A 12,735-nucleotide genomic window follows, 5' to 3' on the forward strand; every position below is an offset into this window, starting at 1 on the left:
AATTTTTTTCAAAATTTTTATTCTTCCCTTCTTTTCTCCAAAATATTTCTGAAAATGCTCTTAATTCCCCTCTCCCATTTCGGGCATTGCCCAGAATCCGATGAACAGCGCCGCTGCCGCGCCGGCCACCGTACACGGTGGCCGGAAAATTCAAAAGGTATGCTTTTTTTTGCTTTTTTTATATGTTATAAATATATAGTTTTAAAAAAAATAAAAGAAACAAAATAGAATACAAATAGTTTCGAAAAGAGAAAAAAATAAAGAAAGAAAAATAGAAAAAGAAAATAGATATACCGAAAAAGGGTTTTTGAATCTGCTTTTTTTTATTTCTTCCAATCGTGAAAGAGGGGCCGAACCCCTCACATTCCTTTGGTTTCGGCTTTTATAGCTGATTTTAACATTTTTTTATCTATGTCTACTGTTTGTTGTTGCGTGTTGGTTTCTCTTCTTGCAGGTGCAAGTGGCCGACGTGACAGTGGCGGGTGGAGCAGGTGGCGCTGGTCAGAGGCGTCTGAAGGCTTGCTAGAGGCAGCGGCAGTACTAAGGTTTCAGAAAAGCTGAAACCCTAGTTTGACAAATTGGTTTTGGGCCTGTGCATTTTGGGCTTCGGGTTTTGGGTTGTATTTGGGTTAGTTTTAGGTGGGTTTGGGTTTAATTTGTTTAAGGTCTGTTGTTTATGTTTTGGGTATTGGGTTTTGTAATTGGGCTTGGGTAGGTTAATTGGGTTTGTGGTTTGGGTTGTAATTGGGTTTTGTTCAAAATGGGCATGTACAGCTGCCCCTCTTTGCTCGTTGTCGTGTAACGATAATAGAGCAAAAACTAAAAAAGGCCCATTTTACCAGGCCTCGTCGATTCTTGACTTTGTTCTGGTGCTTCTCTTCTTCAAGTAACTTCATTCCAGTCCACCGTGTCTTGTTGCGTTAATCCACTCCACTACAACTTCGGGGGGATAGAATCTACAGTCTTCGATCTATTCCACTGCCAACTAGGGAGATAGAATTACTGGCTTCAATGTACTCCACTGTAATCACAATGAGGTAAAATATGCCATCTTCAATCTGCTCCACTTTGGGAAATAAGATCTGAAATCTTCAATCTATTCCACTGCCAACCAGGAAGATAGAATTATTGGCTTCAATATACTCCACTGTAGTCACAGGGAGGTAAAATCTGCCATCTTTGATCTTCAATCTATTCTTCTGCCAATCAGGGAGATAGAATTATCAGCTTCACTGTACTCTACTGTAGTCGCAGGGAGGTAAAATCTGCCATCTTTGATCTGCTCCGCTGCTAGTACAGGAAGGTAAGACTAGCTTCTTCGATTTACTTAGCTGCCAGTGCAGGAAGGCAAGATCTGTTGTCTTCAACCAGCTCCGCTACAACCGAGAGAGGCAAGGTTTGTCAAGGCAAGAAGGCAAGATCTATTGTCTTCAACTAGCTCCACCACTACCGAGAGAGGCAAGGTTTGTGTCTTCGATCTGCTTCGCTGTCAATGCAGGAAGGCAAGATCTGTTGTCTTCAACCAGCTCCATCACAACCGAGAGAGGCAAGGTTTGTGTCTTCGACCTGCTTCACTGTCAATGCAGGAAGGCAAGATCTTTTGTCTTCAATCAGCTCCATCACAACCGAGAGAGGCAAGGTTTGTGTCTTCGACCAGCTTCGCTGTCAATGCAGGAAGGCAAGATCTGTTGTCTTCACTGATCTATTCTCTAGGGAACATGACCTGTATAACGAACCTAATTATGCCTAATGATTAGGATGGCATGATCAAAATGAATCAAATGCTCCTAACTAGACATGTATAGATGGTGTTTGCATGAATGCAGAATTTTATTCTTCGAAAATGATCCCTATTAGGTTATCATTACTCAAAGTTTATTAAGGCTTTGTGACTAACGTGCTACGACTCCTTCTTGCTTGACTGGCTTTTTTGAAGAAACATTTAATCTGATTGCCCCCACTGTAAACCTCCAAGTTCAATCCACTGGAAGCAAAATTTGAACCATCTTTCTCCCGTTGTAACCCAAGGGTAGAAAGATCTGGCCTTTTCTCGATCCTCTGCTATCACAATTCAATGATACAGAATGTGAAACTCTTTTGAGTCCTACACCATTCCTAAGGTGTCATACCAAATGTTTATGCACAATTGCAAAATTTTCTTCTCCCAGAAGACCTTTTCTTATTGCTTGGTGAACATTGCTTGTTTGTTCATTGAAGCTTTGTCACCAACATGACATCTTGTAATTTTGTTCAATCAATGCACTTGTCAACAAAATCCAAAGAGAAAGTCTAAATTTAGACTCTTCCTTCTCAAATTTCCAACTTTTAAATTTGATGTGTTCTAAACAATTATCCTGTTTCAGGTTCCTATATTATTTAGAAACTTTTTAGAGTAATATGCAAAACTTCCTTTGTGAAAATTTTATTAGTCCATTAATCATTATTCCAATGCAACATGCTTGCAAAAAGGGTCATAACAATGGATAAAAATGAAATTTAATTTGGGAGCATAGCTCGAAGTGGATAAATTATCAAAGATAGTAAGAATAAAAAGGGAATTAATTGGAACATGTATCTTGAAAAAGAAAGAAGTATTCCAAGAATAAAAAAATTCAATATATAAATAGTATGAATGTCAGGTGCCCCAGATATCGCAGCTTGAACTTCTCTGTACAAACTTTCTGAAGACTTTCCTGAGTTTGACATGGGTTTAGGAGATCTACAGGACTCTGTCGATGCCCCAAGATGTCGCATTTCCCTTCTAGGTAGAGCAAGATCACCACATGCCCTAATCTGATCACTTCATGCCCCATTCTGATCAATATTTGAGCCGCCCTTCGAGTTTTCAACTCAAATCCCCTTTGGCCTAAGGTGTCCTTTGTGGATTTTCCCCTTAGCCTCTCCATTTTTACTTTTTCATTTTTTTCATTCATTTTTTTGTTTGTTTGACTCAAAGTGCCCTTTGCAAGTTTTCACATTGGTCATTCCTTCTTCTTTAAACGAAGTGTTTCTTAACTGGAACCGAGTTTATAGGATTGGCAATCTCACTCAGGATCAGTGCTCCTCTAAAAATGGTTTTCTTTACAACATAGGGACATTCCTGGTTTGGCATTCATTTCCTTTTAGAATCCTTTCGTTAAGGAAGAATCTTTTTCAACATCCAGCCCTCTCATGGAATTCTCTGAAATGAGCCTATTTATTATGGGCTCATATTATTTATTTATGGTACATTCGACTCTGATGAATAGCTTTTAACCCTTTTTCTAGGGCCAACTGATCACATCGCGATTGGATCCCTCCAATAAGCAATTAGGGGATTTTAATAGGTAAAACTACCTCAATCCTGTAAACCAAAAAGAGAGGTGTTGCCCCAGTACAGATGTTCGACAAACAATGAGGGCAAATGGTAATTTCTCATGCCAGTCCTTATTCACCTCTAGGTAATTCGGTGACAAAATGTGGTGTCTGCTTCTAAATTGATTTCAGACCTCAGTTATCGTGCTATCATTTAAGTTCAATGCATTTTCCAATACTATCCTCTCTGAAATTCTGTATCGGTATAGGATGACCTTAATCCATGAAGTAGCCTCTAAAAAAAAATGAAGCAATGCCCATTAGAAGCCCTTGTTCACCTCTAGGTAATTCGGTGACAAAACGTGGTGTCTGCTTCTGAATTGATTTCAGACCTCAGTTATCGTGCTATCATTTAAGTTCAATGCATTTTCCAATACCATCCTCTCTGAAATTCTGTATCGGTATAGGATGACCTTAATCCATGAAGTAGCCTCTCAAAAAAAATGAAGCAATGCCCATTAGAAGTCTTTGGTAATGGTGATGTCCATGCCCCATTTTGCTCAAAATTTGAGTCGCCCTTTTTCGGGTTTTCAACTCAGATCCACCTTTGGTCAAAGCGCCCTTTGCGGGTTTTCGCCTTAACCTCTCCTTTTTCTTTTTCTTTTTCTTTTTCTTTTTCTTTTTCTTTTTTCTTTTTTTTTCTTTTTCTCCTATTTTTGTCTTTGATTTTTTTTTGATTTTTTGATTTTTTTTTTGATTTTTTTGATTTTTTTTGATATTTTGAATTTTTTTTGAGTCTGAACTCATGAGATCAGTCAAGTCCTGGTCATGTTTTTCGACCAGAATCAATGTTATTCTAAAGTCTTCCACTTTCATCTTGTATGTGAAAAATCTTCTTTGGTACCAAATTTCTTTCATAGAGCCCTTTTGGGACGCAACTACGACAGAAAACTTTGGATCTTCCTCTTTAATCCGGACAAAATCCAACAACATCTTGAAGGGATGGAAACTCGACTTCAAATGGGCAAAGCTATGCTGACTCAACGAGAGAGGCATTGCCCCGGCAAAGAATTGCATCGTTCGCACTGTAAATTTCTGACATCGTGCTGTTGTGCAAGCTTTATTATAAGAATCGAGGCATACTTTGGTATGCTCATACAAAGACATCTTTGAACTCTAGAGGTATATCAACAAGGTCTTGCTTCGTTTCTGTGTCAGGTCAATTCTAGTCTTCACCAAGCTCATAATTTCTAATGATTCCTTAAGAGGTAGGATCTGTTTATCCTCTTGTTCTACCATCCTCAACAAGTCCGGGGATAGGCTACAATCTATGTCATCTTCAAAGTCGTGAGATCCCTATAAACACATGTCTCGCTCAAAAGGAGATTCTAAGTCTGTAGCAGTGTCATTCATGCCGTTGATATCCAGGGACCTGTTGTCGGTACAAAAGAATATACAAAGAATATATGAAGTTATGTACAATATGATTATGAATGAATGAATGAATGATTTGAATGAAAGAATAAAAGAATAAAAATAATCATTCAAGAAATGAAAGAATATTGGTTCAAAATATCGCAAAGATGCATTCCATTAAAATAATGACGTTCAAACATGAGCCTATTTCATAAAAGACTTCTTGTTGCCTCTAGGCTGAAAGCAACAAATGTGTTTTGAATATTACTCTGAGTAAGCTCTAAATACTACAGGGGTTTCTTTAGAACACTCCCAAGTTTATAAGGGCGCACATCTAATAAGATCTATTCTCCGGTTGCTTCTTCGTATTTGGCACTGATGTGAACGTTTCCCAACATCTCTTCATTCATCGCATTACTTTCATTATCCGTATGATTGAGTAACGGGTTTTCTGTACTGAGTGAATCCTCAAATTTGATGATGCCCATATTGATAAACCTTTCGACCAGCTTTTTAAAGGCAGCGCAGTTTTCTATAGAATGCCCCGTAATTCCCGCATGATAGTCACATTGCGCATTTGTGTCATACCATTTGGGATACGGAGGTTGTAAAGGCTTCAAGTAGAAAGGGGAGACAACACGTGCGTCAAATAATCTCTGATACAGTTCTTTATATGACGTCGGAATTGGTGTAAACTGGAGCTTCTCGATACCTGGTTTCACCCCAGATTCTTACTTTAAAGGACTCCGACGTCTGGTGGTTTCTGTCTTTGACAGGCCCACAGTGATTGGTTTTGAGTGGCCCTTGTTATATCTATTCGCATTATTCCCCCTATTCCCTTCTTCCTTGGGGCCTCTATAGTATCTGGGTACTCTGCCCTTACCTGTTTCATTTCTACTGGATCATCACGTGCAACAAGAAAATTATTCCTCAAATTGGATCTTGGGCCCGTCAAGCCACTTACTGGTGCTGTTGTACCAGTCTGATATTGTTGAGATTTTATGGTAAAGAGTGCCCCTTGTGGGTGCCCATCTGGCTGGACCTGGACATTTGTCGGAGTACAATCTAAGAAATAAGTAAAATCCTCATTATCAACCTCAGAGTGGTCTATCAGGTCCTTCCTTTTTTCTAACTCTCCAGCTAGCAATCGGTTGAATTGGCTTATCATAGTTCTCTGTAATTCTAGCATCTGATCTCTCATCTCCTGTTGAAATTCGGTCAATTGCTCATGCATCTGTATCTGCATTCGCTCTAACCTCTCCAACCTTTGGTCCATTCCTTTAGTTTCTATTCGGGTACCGCAAGAATGTTGGTTTTCCAGATTAGCTGAATAATTTTTACTCAATTAGGGTCTTTTAATGGTTGTTAATGCATATGATGTTATGCAATGCAAATGTATGAAATGAATGCAAAAAGAGACGTTGATTCTTGGTTCAATTCTATTAGAACAACTTTACTAGAAAACAAATCTTTTTACATAAAGTGGATATATATACGGCTTTTGCCATTATAGGCAGAGACATTCGATCCTCTTCTTTATTTGAGCATTAAGATAAATCTCACGAATTCTTCAAAAAGGACGTCTCTTCTATCTCCTTTTTGCTTGATCTGGGCCGCGACTCATTACTCGCTCATCCTCGTTATGCTCATTGACTTCTCTTTAAGAAAGTTCAGCGGCTCTCGTATAATCTTTGTCATCTTGAATCCTCGGGCAACGGAGCAATAGTTGTGTTGTCCTCTATCATCTTTCTCTTGTTGTGTTTTCTCAAAACATACTCGGGCAACCATATTATTTTCCATTTTATCAAAAGACCCATTTCCTTATGACAAGCTCTCTATTTAACAATCGAACCTGAATCAACACCTCTTTATGATGAAAATGCAATGCAACCATAACCAAAATAAAAGAAAACATGTTAGTACAAAACAGAAGCAAGCAGGAATAAATAGAATACCTATTCGGGTGCATACTAGGGGTTCAAAGTGGTTCTATCTAGGGTGGGCTCCTAAGGTTCACTACATGAGGTTTGGCTCTAAAGTAAGGATACCCGAACCAGCAGATTCCTCGATCTTCACCCATTATAGGCTCATATAGACCGAGTTCAGTTCAGGGGAATACATTTCCCTATGGCTGCACGGAGATGAAAATCTCACGAAGACATAGGTACGAATGTATCCCGAAAGCGATCCACTATCCTGCACGGAGGTGAAAACCTCACGAAGGACTAGCTTCTCACTCCCACTTAAAAAGGTTTGACCAACGGTCATGCAATGCAATGTGCAGAGATATAAAAATTTAAAATACAAAACATGATGAAAACTATAACTCAAAACAAACAAAATGTAATGAGAGGGTCATATATTTAAATCAAAATTTCAACTTTCAACAAAAGACAAAAATTAATCAACACGTGGCTTAACTCTCTTATTTTGGGTCCCCAGTGGAGTCGCCAAGCTGTTGACACCATTTTTTGGATGAAAAATGAGCTCGACTGGGGTTTTAAAAAAATGAAAATGGGAGTCGCCACCAATCTTTTTTTATGAGGTGTGATCGGATCACCTCGAAAAGTGGTTGTTTTTAATAAACGGTTTGATTTTATTAAAACAACAAGTTTGGTCCACGAAATTCAGAAAAACGGATTCGGGAGTCGGTTACGCACGAGGAAGGATTAGCACCCTCGATACGCCCAAAATTGGTACCTAGTTGATTACTTAATGTCTTAATGTCGAAAATTGAAAACTTTGAAGAATTTTAAAAATACGATCCTTGTATTAAAATGTTGAAAATTTTGGGAAAATGGGGCACATTCCACGTTAATCGAGAAAGAAAGCATCATATCCAGTAAATTGGGACACAATGTCTCGAATTCCCGATACGCGAATGAATGTCAAAAATTACTTATTTAAAAGATGTTTAACTATCTCGAATTTAAAAAAGGGGATCAAGTCCAGTAAGTTAGGACTCGATCTTTTCTTAATTTCCGAGATCATTTAAAACTTTGGTTAAAAAAACTCGCGTATTTAGATTTATCGTGAAAATCGAAACCCAGTAAGTTAGGGTACGACCTTCTTGAGTCTAAACATGAAATTTTGTTTATTCAAAAGTCATAATTTATACATTGAATGAAAAATAATTTAACGCGTAATAGTAGAAATAAAACACGATGTTAATGCTCGTAACAAAACAATAATGAATTCGATAATGTAAGTATGAATAATACGAGTAACAACAAATAAAAGATAAATAAATAAATAACGAATTAAACATGCAATAGAATAAGCAAATCAATAAAAGAAAGTAAACACCACGCGAAATAACGAAACCACAAAAGAAATAAAAATATATAAATACATGTATATATATTTTAGAATTATGAAAATATAGAAAATATTTAAAAATATGTATACGTATATCTATGTGTAATAAAATACGTAGAAATAGATATAGGTATGTGTAAGTATGAGAAATGAAATATAAAAATATATTTATAATAACTTTAAAATGTATGTGTATAGGTATTAGGAAAATGTATATATTCACACACAAAAAAATAAAATAGAATAAAATAAAATATGTACACACATATATATTATAAAAAGTATGCGTTTGTATATGTAAATATATAACAAGAATTTTAAAATTAAAAGAGTATAATAATAATAATAATAATAATAATAATAATAATAATTTGAAAACATGAAAAGCTAGAAGTAAATAATAAATAATAAAAGATACAGTAAGATAATATATATATATATATAAAAACTAAAAAACTAAAAATATATATATAATATAATATAATATATAAAAAGGTAATGCAAAACTAATTTATATAATAATGATGAATAAATAAATAAATATAAGGGAAAATAAAAACTAATAATAATAACAATAATAATAATAACATCACATTTATTGATTTAATAATAAAACAAACAAAATAACAAAAAAGGGCTAAATTAGATAACTAAACAAAATTCGGGGCCAAATCTATAAATAAATAAAAAAGGAAGGACAAAGTTGAACGCGCGAACAACAAGAAGGGATCAAGAGAGCAATTTTTCCTTCTTTCCCAAAACGCACAGCATCATAGGACCAAATTGTAAAGAAAAATAAACTAATGTGCGAATTTAAAAAAACAAAAGGGTCTTGATTGTAAAATTATTTAAAAGCGGAATGGCTAAAGTGGCAAATATACCATTGAACGAAAACACGCGGATCCCCCTGGAGCGGGTCGAGTCGCGTGCGGGTCTAAGGCAAAACGGCGCCGTTTTGGTGCCTGAGAAGGCTGCCCAAAACGACGTCGTTTTGGAAGCTTATTTAAGCTAAATTTTTTTCAAAATTTTTATTCTTCCCTTCTTTTCTCCAAAAAATTTCTGAAAATGCTCTCAATTCCCCTCCCCCATTCCGGGCATTGCCCAGAATCCGGTGAACAGCGCCGCTGCCGCGCCGGCCACCGTACACGGTGGCTGGAAAATTCAAAAGGTATGCTTTTTTTTTTGCTTTTTTTATATGTTATAAATATATAGTTTTAAAAAATAAAAGAAACAAAATAGAATACAAATAGTTTCGAAAAGAGAAAAAAATAAAGAAAGAAAAATAGAAAAAGAAAATAGATATACCGAAAAAGGGTTTTTGAATCTGTTTTTTTTATTTCTTCCAATCGTGAAAGAGGGGCCGAACCCCTCACATTCCTTTGGTTTCGGCTTTTATAGCCGATTTTAACATTTTTTATCTATGTCTACTGTTTGTTGTTGCGTGTTGGTTTCTCTTTTTGCAGGTGCAAGTGGCCGACGTGACAGTGGCGGGTGGAGCAGGTGGCGCTGGTCAGAGGCGTCTGAAGGCTTGCTAGAGGCAGCGGCAGTACTAGGGTTTCAGAAAAGCTGAAACCCTAGTTTGACAAATTGGTTTTGGGCCTGTGCATTTGGGCTTCGGGTTTTGGGCTGTATTTGGGTTAGTTTTAGGTGGGTTTGGGTTTAATTTGTTTAAGGTCTGTTGTTTATGTTTTGGGTATTGGGTTTTGTAATTGGGCTTGGGTAGGTTAATTGGGTTTGTGGTTTGGGTTGTAATTGGGTTTTGTTCAAAATGGCATGATAAATTGAACTAAACCTAGATAGATGCATGTGAATTTAATTCTATGTTTAAGTGCTAATGAACTAGGCAAATTGATTTGGATTTGGTATGTTTATATGGATTAAAATGATGCTTTGATGACTTGTTTTGATGATATGAAATGTTTTAAATTTCTGTCTGTTTGCTCTATAAACTCTAGTAATACTTCGTAACCCGGTTCCGGCGAGGGATACGGTTTGGGGGTGTTACACAATATGTAAGATTTCGATTCATTTTTTTTATATATGAATGTTATAATATATGAAATGTCTGATTAATTGATCTGTAAACTCCGATAATGCTCAGTAACCCTATTCCGGCAATGGATACATGTTAGGGGTGTTACAATAGGTCTCCATATTTTTTCGTTTTGAGTAATTTAATTTTTTTTCTTTTAACTTTCCTTTTATTTCCTTTTTTTTTAATTTTCTTCTGCTTCTCCCTTTGTTTTCCTCCATTCTCCATTTTTTTAATGTAATTTTTCTATGTTTTCCATTTGTTAAAACTAGTCTCTATACTATTATTTTTTGAACAATTTAATTTTTTTCGAGTGAGGCGAACTTGTAGACTAGTTTTAACAAATGGAAAACATAGGGAGAAGCAGAAAAGAATGAAAAATAAAAGAACGTTAAAAGAACATAAAAGAAAAAAATTAAATTGCTCAAAATAAAAAAAATATAGGGACCAATTGTAGAATTTAACCTAATTTTTTTGTTTGAAATGATTATTTAATGTGCCACTTCAGTTTACCGTTACATCGTTAACGATAATTAACGGCTTAATGACTAAAATGTTACAACACAATAACGTAACATTTCAAATATAAGTTACTAAAATGTAACTTAAAATAAAAAAATGACTATTTTAATAATTTACCCTTATTTTAAAAAGGTGATATATAATATTTAATGAAAGCTCATATTTCAAATATTTTTATGGATAATTTTTGTATATAAACTATAAAATCTTATATATGGATAAAACGATGTAGTTCTTTTGTACAGTTATTTTAGGTAAAAACAGAAAATACTAAACTTTATCCATCTGGACCGACTATTTTTATATAGAAAGCTGTTGATTCTAAATTTAGTTTTATATATTCTAGGAAACAAAAAACAATTTACCCTTTGTTGTTTGTATTTGATATAATGCAGCCCCTCTGAGCCTCACAGACGTTCAAAAGTGCAATCAGCTTGGTCTCGAGGTCTTAAGTTCTTAAACCAATCTGAAAATCCTTTTAACGATGTTTAGTTCAAGCCTTGTTTCAAGATCAGCTTCTTCCTATTCTTTGATCGGTGAATACATTGGCATGGAGAGTTGCTCTGGTGTCGGCATTGATAACCAACACCAAGAGCTTTGCTGCGGAGGTGGCGGTGTCAAGGATCCAGAAAATCGGGGTAGGAAGAGGAAGATTAATTTTGAGAGGGAAATTCCGCCGCCGATACCCTCGCTTGCTAGCGCCGAGAATCAGCCGTGGCAGTCGCTTTGGGTGCTTAAAAGGTATTATACTAGCGACGGACGGTTGATTCTCAGGGAAGAAAAAGTGAGACACCATGAATATTTCCGAGCTCATCGATCCAATGGTCGTTTAACGTTGCATCTCGTGATGGATTGCACCCACGACATTGATCATGTAGAAGCAAACGAGGCTCAAGTTCAACTCGATGTTAAAAACATTAATAACGATGCCCAAGGTGGTTCATAAGAACAAGTAGCAGTGTTGAAGATTTCATATTCAATTTCCGAATTACGAAAAATGGAGGAAAGTGCTTGAACTGCAGCTTTGTAAGAGCAAAATCCCTCATGTGTTTGCCATTGCAGGCAAGTAGTTTTAGGCTTTGATGCTTTTTCTTTTTCCTCCCTTTTTGGGTGGGTCATCTTCATTGTGAGATAAAATTGAGGTTGGCGATTGGGTATATAACTATATATGATTTTATCAGGGTTTATTTGGATTTTAATTTTTTTGGCTCAAACAAAGGTTTCATCAAACAAACAGTTAATGTACACTGGGTACAAGAAAAAGAGTAGCTTCGACACAAGGAACACCCTAAACATGGCCCAAGTGAAGAAACATATTATAAGCGTAACCACAAACAGGAATAAAACATAAACATGACGGTATAAAACTTGTAACCATCAAATTCCTAGAAGCTAGAGATATAAGCATCAGAACGTAAAAGCCAGAAACCATTGTTCGACCAACGATGCTTACAACAACGACACCAAACCTCGTGTAGCAGGCTTCAGCCACTAGTCCTGAGAAAACCCAGACCAGTGCATTGGAACCGGTAAAACAGCGGGCAACAAGGACGCTAGCGGCGGACAAGTGAACTACCCCATGGGCGCAAGGGCCGGGGTTTTGGAGGAAAGTTGGACGGTAACACTACAAGTGGAAACGTGGAATTGAAACGAAGATAAGATTGGAAAGTTTTCTTAGGAATGTATCTATATAAATGTTGTGCTAATTCAGAATCTCCGCATTTACTTGTTGGATATTTTTTATCAGATTTTACCTAAATCGTGACATTGAAAGTTTGCTCTCTTTGAAGTGGTTTTTTACAGGAATTGCTTGATTCATTGGAATCAGTGACAATTAATCGGAAGATGTTGTAGTAATTTAAAATCTTGATTTTGTATTTTGTGAATAGAAAAATAAAAATTAGAAAAACTTTTTCATAAGGATACGAATCAAAAGGTTTTAAGAAAGGAAAAAAAAAGAAAAAAAAAAGGAAGAAGAAGGCAGTCAATCTGCAAGTTTTAAGTATATATAGATGTCATCGCGGTTTAACAACTTACAGATCAATCATCAATGCGTCTCGTGATCGCATTGTGGAAACGTGTGTGCATGTTCTACGAGGTTGTCCATTTGTTTCTTTTGTTTGGCTTATAGTTTTACCGGCATCGTCTCACAA

At 36.2% G+C, this 12,735-nt stretch overlaps 1 protein-coding gene across 1 annotated transcript; it reads left to right on the forward strand.

Moving 5' to 3' along the window:
• The first annotated feature begins 10,986 nt into the window (after positions 1 to 10,986).
• On the forward strand, positions 10,987 to 12,367 carry LOC107905881 (uncharacterized). Its single transcript, XM_016832662.2, has one exon. The coding sequence runs from the start codon at positions 11,067 to 11,069 to the stop codon at positions 11,526 to 11,528; it is 462 nt and encodes a 153-aa protein (XP_016688151.1). The 5' UTR covers positions 10,987 to 11,066; the 3' UTR covers positions 11,529 to 12,367.
• Positions 12,368 to 12,735: the final 368 nt, after the last annotated feature.

The sequence above is a fragment of the Gossypium hirsutum genome, chromosome D05 (genome assembly GCF_007990345.1).
Source record: "Gossypium hirsutum isolate 1008001.06 chromosome D05, Gossypium_hirsutum_v2.1, whole genome shotgun sequence".
Lineage (NCBI taxonomy): Eukaryota > Viridiplantae > Streptophyta > Magnoliopsida > Malvales > Malvaceae > Gossypium > Gossypium hirsutum.

Coding starts and splice junctions, on each gene's coding strand:
- LOC107905881 (XM_016832662.2), top strand. CDS start 11,067: ATGTTTAGTTCAAGCCTTGTTTCAAGATCAGCTTCTTCCTATTCTTTG.